The sequence below is a fragment of the Morone saxatilis genome, unplaced genomic scaffold (genome assembly GCF_004916995.1).
Source record: "Morone saxatilis isolate NCDOM2014 unplaced genomic scaffold, NCSU_SB_2.0 Contig4, whole genome shotgun sequence".
Lineage (NCBI taxonomy): Eukaryota > Metazoa > Chordata > Actinopteri > Moronidae > Morone > Morone saxatilis.
The window spans coordinates 16,307,728-16,321,362 of record NW_023339984.1 but is presented as its reverse complement, the minus strand read 5'-3'; the positions used below and the strand labels follow the sequence as shown (position 1 = coordinate 16,321,362).

General features: G+C 40.7%; 2 protein-coding genes across 2 annotated transcripts in view; one reads left to right on the top strand and one right to left on the bottom strand.

Moving 5' to 3' along the window:
• LOC118338509 (zinc finger protein 638-like) overlaps positions 1–818 on the top strand; it is a gene marked incomplete at its 5' end in the record, with an annotated part of 18,061 nt that extends 17,243 nt beyond the window's left edge. The window contains 1 exon segment of the mRNA XM_035675819.1: positions 772–818. Coding sequence (XP_035531712.1) covers positions 772–818 — 47 coding nt within the window.
• LOC118338507 overlaps positions 129–13,635 on the bottom strand; it is a 24,675-nt gene continuing 11,168 nt past the window's right edge. The window contains 24 exon segments of the mRNA XM_035675818.1: positions 129–1,082; positions 1,174–1,289; positions 1,375–1,491; positions 1,666–1,695; positions 1,698–1,928; positions 2,101–2,211; positions 2,417–2,494; positions 2,896–5,596; positions 5,801–5,890; positions 6,971–8,135; positions 8,648–8,671; positions 8,774–8,868; positions 9,146–9,286; positions 9,378–9,416; positions 9,833–9,961; positions 10,097–10,258; positions 10,782–10,816; positions 10,922–11,069; positions 11,101–11,123; positions 11,641–11,767; positions 11,853–11,978; positions 12,307–12,345; positions 12,602–12,727; positions 13,131–13,283. Coding sequence (XP_035531711.1) covers positions 999–1,082; positions 1,174–1,289; positions 1,375–1,491; positions 1,666–1,695; positions 1,698–1,928; positions 2,101–2,211; positions 2,417–2,494; positions 2,896–5,596; positions 5,801–5,890; positions 6,971–8,135; positions 8,648–8,671; positions 8,774–8,868; positions 9,146–9,286; positions 9,378–9,416; positions 9,833–9,961; positions 10,097–10,258; positions 10,782–10,816; positions 10,922–11,069; positions 11,101–11,123; positions 11,641–11,767; positions 11,853–11,978; positions 12,307–12,345; positions 12,602–12,727; positions 13,131–13,283 — 6,090 coding nt within the window. The 3' untranslated portion in view covers positions 129–998.

Here is a 13,635-nt window from a genome sequence, read left to right as displayed (position 1 = left end):
TTGCCAAGTTCCCCTTTAATTTAACTTGAAGCATTACACTGACAGGTTGAGGATTGTACTCAGCCTCTCACCTGTAACACGAACATTAAGTATTTTAATCCCACTGTGAATGAAGAGTAATCAGAAACCACGTGAGACACTCAGCTTTTATTTAGTTTTATAGAAACTGAACAAACTGTACAACAGAAACAGCTTAAATACAAATTAATTAACAAATTAACATTTGGTACAAAAAAAACGGACTAACTTGCAAATTCAGAAAAATAAAGAAAAACATCCCAAACTGTCACAGTGAAACATTACAGAATTCATTTTCAGGGAATTATTGTTTATGAACAATAAAAGTGTTTGTTCGCTCTCACATTATAACGTTACAGTGGTCCACGCTTGTCGGACCTTTTTACATCATGTACAAGATTAAATTCTCAGTTTGATTTCTACACTTTTAAAAACAAGTTAATACGTTCAAAAGGTGCTGCATCAAGAACCTAATTGTTAAGATACATAAAATGACAAGCAGCTTTTCTATAAAAAATTTAAGGCAACTTAGAATAAAATAGTCTCTAAAAATATAAAATAATCGCTAGTAGTTGAGAAATGGAAATGTTGCGATCGAAACGTCCTGGACGGACTGACTGAACCAAGAGCAGAGAAAGGGGACGCAAGATGACGACATTAAAAGACCTGAAATAAACAAAAACGACGTAAAAAACATGATAAAAATATTTGTTAATTTGTTTGTTAAAAGGTCCGATGCTATTGTCTCTCCAGTTGACCCTCCTACTACTCTTCCTGTTTGTGGTGATTCAAACTACTAAAAGAGGTCTTGTAGCTAACGTTTTTTAAAGCTATAAACTCTAATATGTAACCGTTACTGACTTTGTAGTAAAACTCGGCTCGTGTTTCCTCCAGAACATGAATGATGCAGCGCAACTGTGGCGGGAGAAAGGCACCCCAACTGTAAAGCTGCAGATGTTTCACCCACCCAGCTTTACTTTTTAACAATAAGAATAAATAAAACTCCCTTCAGAACTTCACGTTGAACTCGTTGATGGTTTCTGTTGAAGCTTCTGATAATGTCTCTAAAAGAAAGAAAAAACACAAACTGTGAGGACAAGTGAGTGTTTTAGTGTGTTTAAATGTGTGTGTGTGTGTGTGTGTGTCTGTGTGTACCTGGAGGTTGTCGTAGTGCATCTGGCTGCTGCAGTGGACGTCCTTGGCGGTGCTCTCATAGAAAACAGAGCAGAGGTTGCAGAAGAACCCAGATAAAGGGACCATGAACTCCTCACCTGCAGAAACAGGAGGGAAAAAAGTGATGAAACATTTGCATCTTGTGTCATTTTCAGATAAAATAGGAGTGTGTTAGTGTCTCACCGAGGGGGTTGTTGGGTTTGAATGCCGGCAGTTTGAGGTCAGCAGCGACAGAAGGAGACTGAGAACGAGATCTCTTTGCTTCGGGTCCGACAAGTTCCCTCCTCTGTTTACTCACAACTACAGAAACAACAATCCATAAATAACTGAGGCCCAGATAATCTCACATTAGATTTAAAGACATCAGCTTGGTTTGAAAAGTGTCCTGAGGTTACTTGTATTATGAATTGGTGTTATACAAATAAAACTGAATTGTAAATGGCTTCAGTCCGTCCTTCTATCAGCTCTCTGTACCTTTAATGTCAGCCCTGCTCTCCTCCTCTTCTCCTCCACACCTCCCTCTAGTGTTTGGTTCTCAGCAGAGGCAGCATCAGTGTGGGCTTGGCTCACTGCTTCCTCCTCAGTCTCAGTCTTCTGGACCTTCGGCTGGTCGCAGCTCGACAACGTAGACGGATCTTTGTCCAATGATGAGGAGGCGTCGAGTGAAGTGGGAGGCAGTACGTCAGATTCTCTCTCGTCTGTGGCGCTCACTTTTTTCCCTCTGGTAGATTTTCTTACTGTAATAAAAGACAATGAATTGAATGAATGAAGGAAACTGTAAAATACAAATATTAATAAAGTTTCCTGGTTTAGAGCTACATCACTGAAAAACAGTGAAACCAAATATTGCTGTTTGAGTATCTAGAGATTGTACACGACTATATAAAAAGGTATAGATGTCTGTGTTACCGGGGGTTTGTCTGGTTTTTTTCTTGGCTCTGCCTCTTGTCCTGGTTGTTACTTCCTTTTCCTCTTCTACCTCTCCCACCTCATCAACCGTCACAAAGTTCATAGTTTCCTCTAAAACAGGATAAATAAATTAAAGTTTCAGGCAAACATCAACACAGAAACCTTTTTACAAACAAGCAACAAACACTTTTACACAAGACAAAATATCTGCAGGTAAAAGGGTCTTTTGGTTTGAAATCACAATCAATAGTTCTCTTGAGGGTAAAATATACCTGTGTAAGTATACTTTACTGTGTACTGTCAGAATAACACACACCTGTGTCGTCATCGTGTTTGCGTTTAGCAGATCTTGATGTTTTCTCAGCTTCGCTCTTGCGTGCGGGACTGCTCGTTCCTCATCATCATCGCCAGCTTCATCTAGGAAGAGTCACAGAAGTCGTTAAAAACAGACAAACGAGACTTTTCAGCATCAGTGGTACTCTCTTGTTGTTTGTCGTTTTTATAAATGTTTTTTATACAAGGTATTCAGCGTAATGTTGAATCTCAATCTTACCTCTGGGTTAAAGGAGTCCTCTGATTCGCCTCCTGGGGTGGAGTGGGGGGGTCTTCCACGTGCTTCGCTCGGCCTTTCCAGTCCTCCTCGCTCCTCTACGAACTCCGTCCAGAGTGACGAGTGTCTGCAGCTCTCTCTCCGTGATCTCCCACGGCTCTTTCCTCTCTGGCGTTCATCTGCCCGACCCATCCAGAGTCACCAGGCTCCGTTGTGTCTACCTCCACCTCCTCATTCCCGTTCGCCTCGTCCTCTGCTGCTCCGACTCCTTTGCTCCCTGGTTCTCCTCTCCTCATTTTCCCTTGTCCTCTTTGCTTCTCGCTCCTTGGCTAACTGCCTCTCTTTTGTGGCAGCTTGCCTCTTTCTTAGTTCTTCCTCCTCTGCTGTGTCGTCAGGGTAATCCTCCTCCTCCTCGCTCACCTGGTCCAGGTTAGGGTTATCTATTCTCGTACCAGATCCTCCGGCAGCAGATGAACCATCTTGTGTCTCCTGGAAACCATCAACCATCTTCTTGACGACCACTTTTTCAGACGTTTCCACAGTTGTGCTATCACACGTTGGTGTTTCATGTTCCTTCCTTCCATTGTCAGAAACCTCTGTGGGTGTCAGCTCTTCTTGATCGTCTTCCAGAGAATCTACGATCTGATACACAGGCTCTTCCTCCTCCTCATTCTTGGCTGATCCTGCGAGAGATCCGCTGTCCTCCACAGAATCGAGAATCTGATATGTCTCCACTTCTTCTTCATCAGCCATTTTTTCAGATGCAACTTTCTTCAGTGTTAGATTGTCTTTTTTAGTTGTTTTAACTGCTTTCCTTGGTCTTCCCCTTTTACCATTGTGTCGTCCAGCGGGCCGATCAACCTTGACAACCTCGGCCTCCACAGAGTCCAGTATTTCAAAGGTAGCATCCTCCTCACTTACCTCTTTTACAATGTCACTCTTTTTTGTTGGTGAGCTCTCTTTCGGAAGGGCTTTCTCATCTTTCTTTGGTGTTGTTTCCTTGTTTAGTTCCTGTGACTCTCTGGCAGGAGTGTGCCTCCTTCTTGTTGGAGTTTTTTCTTTCAAAGTATCTTTGTTAACTGTTCTTTCCAATTTTCCTCTAGTAGATCTTGTTGTTACGGTTGGTTCATTATGTGCAGTCTTGTCCTCCACAGAATCTAAAATCTCATATGTATCCTCTTCGTCCCTGAAAGGTTTTTCAGACGCTTCTGTGAGATTCAATGTAATTCTATCCTCTTTTTTTCCTCTTGCACTCCTTCTTCTACCAGAAGTTTCTGTGGTGGCAGCCTCTTGAACCGGTTCATCATTAACAGAATCCACTATCTCAAACACCATCTCCTCAGTGGTCTCTTTGTCTTTTTTAGAAACTCCTGCAGTAGTGTCCCTCTTCGTCCGTGTCTCATACTTTCTAACCGTCCTGTCCTGTTTCTTCGATAGTCCATCATCTTTTTGAGTAGTCGCCCCCCGTTTCATGGCCCTTCTTTCCACGTTGTCCGTCTCTGACTCTGTGGTCATTGGCTGATCTTCCAAGGAATCAATTACCTGATATGTACATTCCTCTTTCTCTATGGACCTACGTTTTGGGATACCCTCCTCTGTTTCAGTCTGGTCATCAATTGAATCCAATATCTCAAAGGTTTCTTGTTCAGTACAATCATCGTCACGGTCTTGAAGAGTCTCGTCTTCATTTGGGATTTGGTCATCAGGATCTTTGCAGGATTCTGCTGGAAGCATTTTCTCTTTGTCCTTCTCTTCTTTTTCTTTTGTCTTCCCATCATCGTTGCCCATTGAAGCTTGTTTCCTACCTGTATCCAACACTTGGAAATTGTCTTTGTTATTTATCTCCTGATCTTTAACTGCATCATCAGATTTGTCGACTACTGGAACTACATCTTCCTCAGACAGTGGTTTCACTGTGGAACTGCCATCTTGGACCAGGCGACTGTCATCCTGACTTGTAGCTGCTTGTTCTTTGGTAACACTGTCTTCAAAAGAACCAACCAACTCCTCTGGGCGGGCTTTGCCTTTATCGTTGACGCTGTCAAAGTCATTCATCTGTTCATCCATTTGATCATTGAGTGAATCAAGGATTTGATAGTTTTCACCATCCTCCTCCTCTGTATGTTTGTCAACATCATCATCTTCTTCTTTGCTTGTCTTCTGGTCTTTGGAGATTGATGTTAATGTCAACACACTCAGACTCTGGGCTTGACTCAACTCAAACCCTTGTCCCTGTGGAGGTGGACGCATCTCTGATGTTTCTATTTTTGTCTCTGTTTTTGCAGCAATGCCCTCTGCTGACACTTTGTGGTCAAACATCGCCACTGCACACTCTGTGGCTTTTGCTTCTTTTCTAAATGGCTCTGGATTAGTCTCTATTGATGCTTTGACAGTTACTGCTGATGTTATCGTTTCCCTTTCATGCGCAGCGTAGGACGAGCGAGTACTACAACTGGAGGATGGAGAATTTGATGGTTTGGATGGAGATTTTGTCTTGCTCTGTTGTGCTTTCTGACCAGAAGAGGAAGGGATTTTAACAGACAGTGTAGAAGAAAAGGAGGAGGGCTTACTGACACTGGCACTGGCAAAGGACGAGGGTTTGGTAGGAGATTTGGAGGGCTCAGATAAGTCCGTGGACTTTTTTCGTGACACAGAGTTTGAATTAGAAGAGCTTGAACCTCTATTCAACTTTGAGGAGGATGAGGACGAAGCTGAGCCCTTAGAATGTTTCGAATATCTTTTTGGGGTCTGCCTGTTACCGGATGACCTTTGCCTCTTTCTTCTTGCTCTGGAGGAGGACGAGGAAGAGCTACGAGGCTCGAGGCTTGTGTCCTCTACGTCATCACCAACTTCATCAACAGTGACAAAGTCCTCCATGTTGAAAGTTGGATCATCAAAAAGATAGGCATGTGGAGATAAAGTGTCATCTGTAAAATCATCCTGAACCTGGATGGACAAAAAACAAGGATTTAATCACTGAAACATTGAGTCAGGTTACTAATCAGGATAAATACTGGTGAAAAGCACTAAGGAGAACTGTCATAGAGAAAATCATATCATCGGGGTTGACGGTTTCAATCCCAGATAAAAGGGAAAGTAAGATCAAAAGAGGGACTGCAAGGGGTTTGTGAGAAGATTAGGATTGTTTACCATTTCATGCCATCGAGGCCTGTTTTTATACCATCGAGGCCTGTCTTCAGCCATTACAGTTACAGAACTTGTGTTGTTTTTGCTGGGACACTAAAAAAAACCAAAACACTTGATTAGTAAAATGAAACAAATGTGAGGAAATGTATTTAATAACCTTACATTAAATACTTTCAGGCATCAGCCAAAATTAACAACAGTCTCCTGGACGCAGGCATGAAAACGCAGCATGCAACGTGGGTTAGTTTCGCGTCAAGGAAAACATGGCGGAAGGCAGCGACAACACTGAGTCTGGTCGTATATTTTATAAGAGTGCTGAGGAAAACCTGATGAAACTCTGTCTGCAGAACATCACTGTGAAAGGGGGCACCACTTCCAATCTTATGAATCATCTTAGTGACCACCACCCACTACTAGCGAATAGCTAATATAAGGTAACATTAAGCTCAAGCTGCAGTAGGCAAAACCTTCCGCCTCTCTCTCTGTTGCCATGAAAAGAGTCTACTATACTATACTATTTATGTATGTTAACAATGAATGCAGTACGTGTAGTGAGGGATGAGGAACATTTGGACGACTGCAAATCATTGAAGCTCAATTCCATCAAACATTCCATATCTCAGTTATTAAAGAATATAAACGCAGAAATGATCAACAGTATAGTGTTGTCTCACATTTAGATGCAAATTAAAGTATAAGGCTGGTGTTATTACTGAATCAATTCTTGAAGTATGAACAAAAAAAATTCTCAGGGTCATTTTGAGGTGAAAGTGAACTTGGGAGTCAAAAGCTTCACCAATTTATTGTCTGAAAAATGGTCATCAATTATTTTATTATTTGGTTATGGCCAAAACTATGTTTCATGATGTCACAGTGACCTGACCAACTTTTGACCACCAAATTCTGATCAGTTCATCCTCAAGTCTGATTGAACATTTGTGCCAAGTTTAGAAGAAATTACCAAAAAGGATTTTTGAGTTATTGAACATAATGCCTCCGGCCATGGCCGTCACTGAATGTGTGTTTGGGAAAAGAATGTGATGGAAAATATATTTGTTCTTTTCTAATATCATATCCACTAATATTATCTTAGCACGGGCCATTTAAAGCCATTGACTCTAAATTGACTCTGTATGTAAAAGTTGAAGAGTGAAATTTAAAGCCAGGCCTCACCTCCTTCTCCTGGCTCTTGGACCTCTCGTGGCTCTGGGACCCCTTCTGGCTCTTGGACCCCTCCTGGCTCTTGGACCTCTCCTGGCTCTGGGACCCCTCCTGGCTCTGGGACCTCTCCTGGCTCTGGGACCTCTCCTGGCTCTGGGACTTGCTCTCTCGGGCAAATCTGCGCTGGTGAACCGCCGCCATGAGAACCTTGAAAATGTCCGTGCTAATCTGTGGAAGTTCTACAATGGTTTCTTCAGGCATGGCAGCTGTGGCTGATGGGACAGAGCTGGGAGCAGCAGGGACTGTGTTTCCACTGGCAGCTGCAGAGGTCGAGGTCACATCAGCAGGAGCAATGGAAGGTATTAGTGACCCCTCGTCCTCCTTTACTTCTACTTTCTCTACATCTTCATTTGCCTTGGGACCAACAGTGGAGTGGATGGCGATCTCAGTTGCTGGTTTCTCACCGTCCTCCTCCATTGCTACATTATTGGTGGCGGTAGCACTTGGTCCTTCTGTGATTGGCTCAGAATTGGTGGATCCTCCAGGACCACTGCCGACTGCAGAGTTTAAGGTCACATCAGCAAGAGAAATAGAAACTATTAATGAGCCCTCTTCCTCCTTTACTTCTTCTTTCTCTACATCTTCATTTGCCTCGGGAGCAACAGTGGAGTGGATGGCGATCTCAGTTGCTGGTTTCTCACCATCCTCCTCCATTGCTACATTGTTGGTGGTGATAGCACTTGATCCTTCTGTGAATGGTTCAGAATTGGTGGATCCACCAGGGCCACTGGCGACTTCACAGGTTACATCAGCAAGAGAAATAGAAACTATTAATGAGCCCTCTTCTTCCTTTACTTCTGCTTCCTCTACATCTTTATTTGCCTCTGGACCAACTGTGGAGTTTATGGCAAGCTCAGTTGCTGGTTTCTCACCATCTTCCTCCATTTCTACATCATTTGTGGCTGTAGAAATGTCTGTGATGGGCTCAGATATGTTGGACCCACAAGGACCACTGGCTTGCAGAGCAGGTTGTGACCCATTATCCGAAGGTTCAGTAGAAGGAGGCTGGGTTTGACATTTCACAGCTGGGGGCTCAGGCACGACATTGATGGTGTCATCTTCAAAGTTTATTGTAATCTCACTGGCATCATCTAGACGCTGTTTTAGGCTCTTCAAACTAAAATTAATAACAGAAAAGGATTGTCAGTTGCAAGTTAAAGCAGGAGTGTTCTTACAAAATGGCTGAATGCAGCACTTTGTTAAAGAATAAGAAATACAGGTTCTTATTCATTGTCCCCGAGTTAATTGTTCAGTATTCTTGTAGTTTATGACAAATACAGCAAGTTGAGTGTTTTTATATCAAAATCCCTATTGTCTCTTAACCACGTTTCCAAAAGCCAAGCATATTTAGTTTACAATGATTTAAAAGCAGAAAATCTGCTGGTTTCCTCACATTGGAGAAGCTGTAAACGGAGAATGTTTTGCCATTTTTGCTTTACAAATTGCTTAAATGATTAAAAACATATTTGCCCATTAATTTTTTGTCAATTGACTAATCAACTAATGTTGTCTTGAACTCTGGGAAATAAATGTAACCAATGAAATGTGACTTGGGGCCACCAGCTAAAAAAATCACAATGATTACCGTCATGCTTTTGGTAACATGTCTCTATAAAGTGATATACTCACGTCTCGAAACGCTGAACTCTACTCCTGCAGAGAGAAAAAGAAGAAATTGGTGAGTTCAAGTGTGATGTTATACAATACCATGACGCAGAATTTTAAAAATAAAAAAATAAAAGGATACATGCATACCAAAGTTCGCGCTTTTGTAAAGATTCTGGTGAGAAGGTTTTGTATTTCTCCACCACCTTTGTTACACCGCTGGAATCAGCCATCTCAATGCAGATCTGAGGAAGAAGGAGGACAAAGAGTGTGAAATGACTGAATTCACTTGAAGATGTGAAACAAATGACACATCTGGATTTGTTGTTATGAATGTTATAATAATGTTAGTCTATGGAAGTAAAGAAAACCTATTTAAGACCTGTGTAATCTTCTAAGGCCTACAAAAACTAAACTACAGCAAATTCAATGCCCTTTAACACTTTTCAAGACATTATACCCTTACACAGCTGCTCTCTCAACACTAAAATATGAGAAGTGCAGATGTTTGTGTTCTTGTACCCTGTTGGCGAGCGGCAGGAAGCCGACAAAGGACGCGATGGACGACACCACTTCCATGACCATCCTGACGATGTCCACAGACGTCTCAGAAATCTCCACACACAGCAACCGCTCCTCCAGAGACTTTGGCTCTGGAACTCCCTAAAGATCCAGAAACAGTTGGTGGTAAGGCCCAAAGTTGCAAAGATAGCAGCTTACACTGGACTCAAGAACTAAGTGAATAATGACTTACAGCGTTGCTCCACTTCATCAGATTTTTGTACATCATCTCCTGCAAAAAAGAAAATTGTATTGTCATAAATGGCTTAGAAACATGAACCACATCTAGCAGGGACCTGTAGACTCTTGAGATTCACCAACAGAGGTGCCTCAGGAAACTCAAGTAAGTCAAGTAAGTTAAAAAAAAACAAAAACACATCAAAATGTCAACAACCTGTACCTTACACTCGTGTCCACACTACAAAATAAGTGGGTCTATATAAACCTCTTTGCCCACCTGAAGACCCACAAGGACTGTCATACTCGTCTGAGTGACCACCAATGATGATCTGATATTATTTCCCTCTGAAATTTCTACAGAAGAAATTAATTATTTGCAGTATCAACTGTTTCTAAAACTTGATTTTTCTATCCCATCCTGATTCTGGCACAGTAACACAGCCCAGAGTTCCCCTTTAGTGTCCATACCTCACTGGATTCAGGATTCATGTCTTGCAAGACAAAGTGGACACCAAGTTTACAGTCTTTGAAATTCTTTTTCACGTTAGCTCGGACAAAATCGCAGGACGTAGTCCAATTGTCGAAATGCACAAAAGCCTGGAGGTGTAGAGAGGAAAGACAGGAAAGAAAAAAGTTCAAACAGCTCCATTAAATTATACAAACATTACTATAATAAAATTATGATTACAATAAAGTTTGTGGATGTAACGGTCTTCCATTTCTACTCCTTACCCTCCTCTGCAGCGTTAAGACAATGACGTTGTAGTACAAGGACTGAAGGTTATTTTTGGGGAAATACCGCCAGACCAGCTTGGCCACGTCCTCATGCGTGTATTTTCCCACTGGTAAACCGGTCAACATGACTGTGGGCCTGGAACCCTTAAGTCTCGCCTCCTAGAAGAAACAATGTTCAAAGCCCCAAGTTTAATTCATGTGTCGTTAACAGTGATTCAACTGTTTGGTACGTGTTGACGTCTGATTAGATTGACATTGCAGATGAGCATAAACTGTGAGCAAGAAGCTCATATATCAGAATGTATTGAAAGAATAAATGTGAATAAGTTGGGCGATGTAGGTTTGAACGTGTAAAAAAATATGAGTTTTTTTTGGACAGATCTGGGGCTTTCTTTGTACACCAAAAAGAAGGTGTAGCCACTTTCTAAACAAACTTTGAGATTGGGTGAAATTGATAACACTGTCACATAAATCTAAATATTATCTCTCACATATGAAGATTGCATTTGCAAGAACATATAAAAGCCATTTTTCAAAGTGCATGAACATGATTTGCAAATTGAGCAAGATCACAAATTAAATTTTGACTGAAATAATGGTAAAACAATGGACAACTCCAACATACTCAGGAGGTTCACATACTTTCATGCAGCACTGTAGAAAGATAGAAAAATGCGATTACCTCAATGTCGTCCTTCCCTCTGACGGTCAGGTGATCTTGGAGTTAAAAATGAACATTGAAACACACAGTGAGAACATTAACATGGTAAATTTGGCAGTATTAAACCCACAATGATTACGTAAGACAAATGTCTCTCTTACCTGGGATGATGAACCAAGGAGACATGGTCGGGAAGAGGAAGGGACGAGTTCTCATCGTGACCCAAAATGGAGCAATGCTGCCATGTGGAACGCCAAATTGGACTGGCGGGACAGTTGCCTCAGCAACAGCATCCTTGCTGTCCGGCATGCCCAGCAACAGCATCCTTGCTGTCCGGCAGAGCGTTCTCAGGAAGTTTAGGTGCTGCAGAAACGACATACGAAAAAAAAGTGTCATGTTTGAATACATGTGAGGAGTGACAAACCAATAAAGATGAAGGTTTTTGGTTGTATTTGTTTACTCGTATTACGCTCTGAATCTTATTTTTTATTACTGCTGTTTTTAATGTGGATGTTAAGCAAATTTTTTAATGCTATACAAAGTAATTATTATAATAATACTAATACTTATTGTTATTATTGTTAGTAGTAGTAGTAGTAATGATAATAATAGTATATTATATGATGTAGCTAATCATTTTAACAACTTCTTTATTGACAAAATAGACAGTTTAAGGTCTTGGATGCAATTAGATGATGTTGATTAAACTTAAAACACTGTTATCAGTAAATAATAACATTGCATTTGTTAACCAGGACACAGTTGAGGAGCTGTTGCTCTCTCTATCTCCTGGTATTGATAACCTTTGTATCAAATGTTACTTTTATATCATGATTCATGGGTGTTACGTTCTTTTCCATTTCCTACAACAGAGACTTACGTAGTGATACAGAGCTGCTGCTTGGTGTGTTCAGCCTCTGAACTACATGTCCAGAGTCTTGTTTCAGCAGGCTGTACCAAACTCCGAGCCGATCAGCATCGCGAACAGACTCAAATTCTATAAATAACTGGAAAACACAAGCACACGCACGCAAACGTGACTTAACCGTTTCTTTTCAAGTATCTTACAGAAATGTATGTGTGCATTTATACCTTGTTGAGGAGAGGCAGGAAGTTCCTGACAAAACCGATTTTTTTCACTGCTTCTCTGAGGTTCCTGGTCTCAGTCTGTGAGATGTTCTTGATGAAGATTGTTCTCGATCCGTCATCAATCACAGGCTGAATGAAGAACAGAAAGTGAACATCCCAAAGGCGTGGACAGAGAGAGACACACAGAACTGCAATGCATAGTTGCAATTCATTTTGAATTCATTTGTTTTACATTACTGTTGATAAATTCCAGCTTTTATTACATTAAATATTTTGGTGAGACAAACGCATGAAGTAAGAATTCTTAAAAAGGGGGAGTTTTCACTTTGTAATGTATCTGAATGCACAAAGTTATATTCACAACCTCTTTTAAACTTTTTACCAACAAAATTTAAAGCAATTTAGAAATGACGAGGAATTCAGAGTGTGTGTGTGTGTGTGTGTGTTCATTACTTACAGACTGCATCACCCTCATCAATGATTTATAAAATCCAAACTAAAACAGAAACATCACAGAAGGCCTTGTTAGACTCCATTCTCCACAATACATCAGATCACCTACACCTAAAGAGTGCTATCAATACACTCTAGACAGCCTTTGTATGAATGGATATTTATATTAAATACTAAACCTGTAGAATATCTGATTGTAACGGCTCAAGTCAAGATTTTTTACATATTTCTGTATAATACAATTTCTATATATACACACACTATACTGAACATCCGCTATTATTTCCATATGTGCTCACCGGTTTCATTGTAATGCCGTTTTCCACTACATAAAATCCGAGTATGGACCTTTTGAAACCAGTGCGCTTTTTGGAGAATCTCAGTATTTCATGGACAGCCTCCGGTGTCGGCACCCGGACGAAGGCCTAAGAGGAAAAACGGAAAGAACTGTTTAATTCTCGTTTTGAGTCGCATATTACCTCATTAAATGTAGTTAAAATCTCACACAGGATAAAATATCGTGATCAGTGATCCAAAAAATAAAACAGGGTTTCTGCAGGTTAAATTTAAGACTTTTAAGCACCATTATGAAGGAAATATAAATTCTATATCATTGTCACATTGACAAAAAAACATCCGGAGGTTGCATACCGGAGTTTTTAGGATTTTATGTTGCTACTGTAAAGTGGGCCCTGCTGGAGCCAGACTTTGGTAATGCTCCTGATGTGAATACAGAACAATGAAGTGACGGCAGGCGTTTGCTGCTGCGACTCTAATGCCTTTAGATGTAAAGTTCAAACCAATGCAGATTAATAACCTGGTGCCTACCATGCATGCCTGAGGAACAACATAGAGGCTCTCATCTTCATGTTGAAACCCAAATGGCATGAGCAGTTTGGCAATGTCATCCTCTGTGTAGCAGCCATCGTAATATCTCGGCAGTTTGGTTATGAGCAACTGTTTCTTACCAGGTCTAAAAAACTGGAAAAACAGAGAAGAGAGGATTAATAATAATAATAATAATAATAATAATAATAAGTCCAGACAAGTGCACTTTGCATCTCTTGTAAACTCCTACTTCTATATTATTATAAACACATTTATTTAACAGATTAAAAGTAATTATAAATGAATTATTTATTTAATGATTTATTAATTTATTATATTTATTAAGTTAATGCCAAAATTGACCAGTGCTCATTACGAGAGGATGAGCTTCCGTAGCTGCAGTAGTGACAGTGAGTCATCAGCTCCTGCAGCACAATTAGCAACTCCAAATTTTAATTTATAAGTCTGTTATATCTCCTAAAAGACTGCAAATTCGTACAGAAAT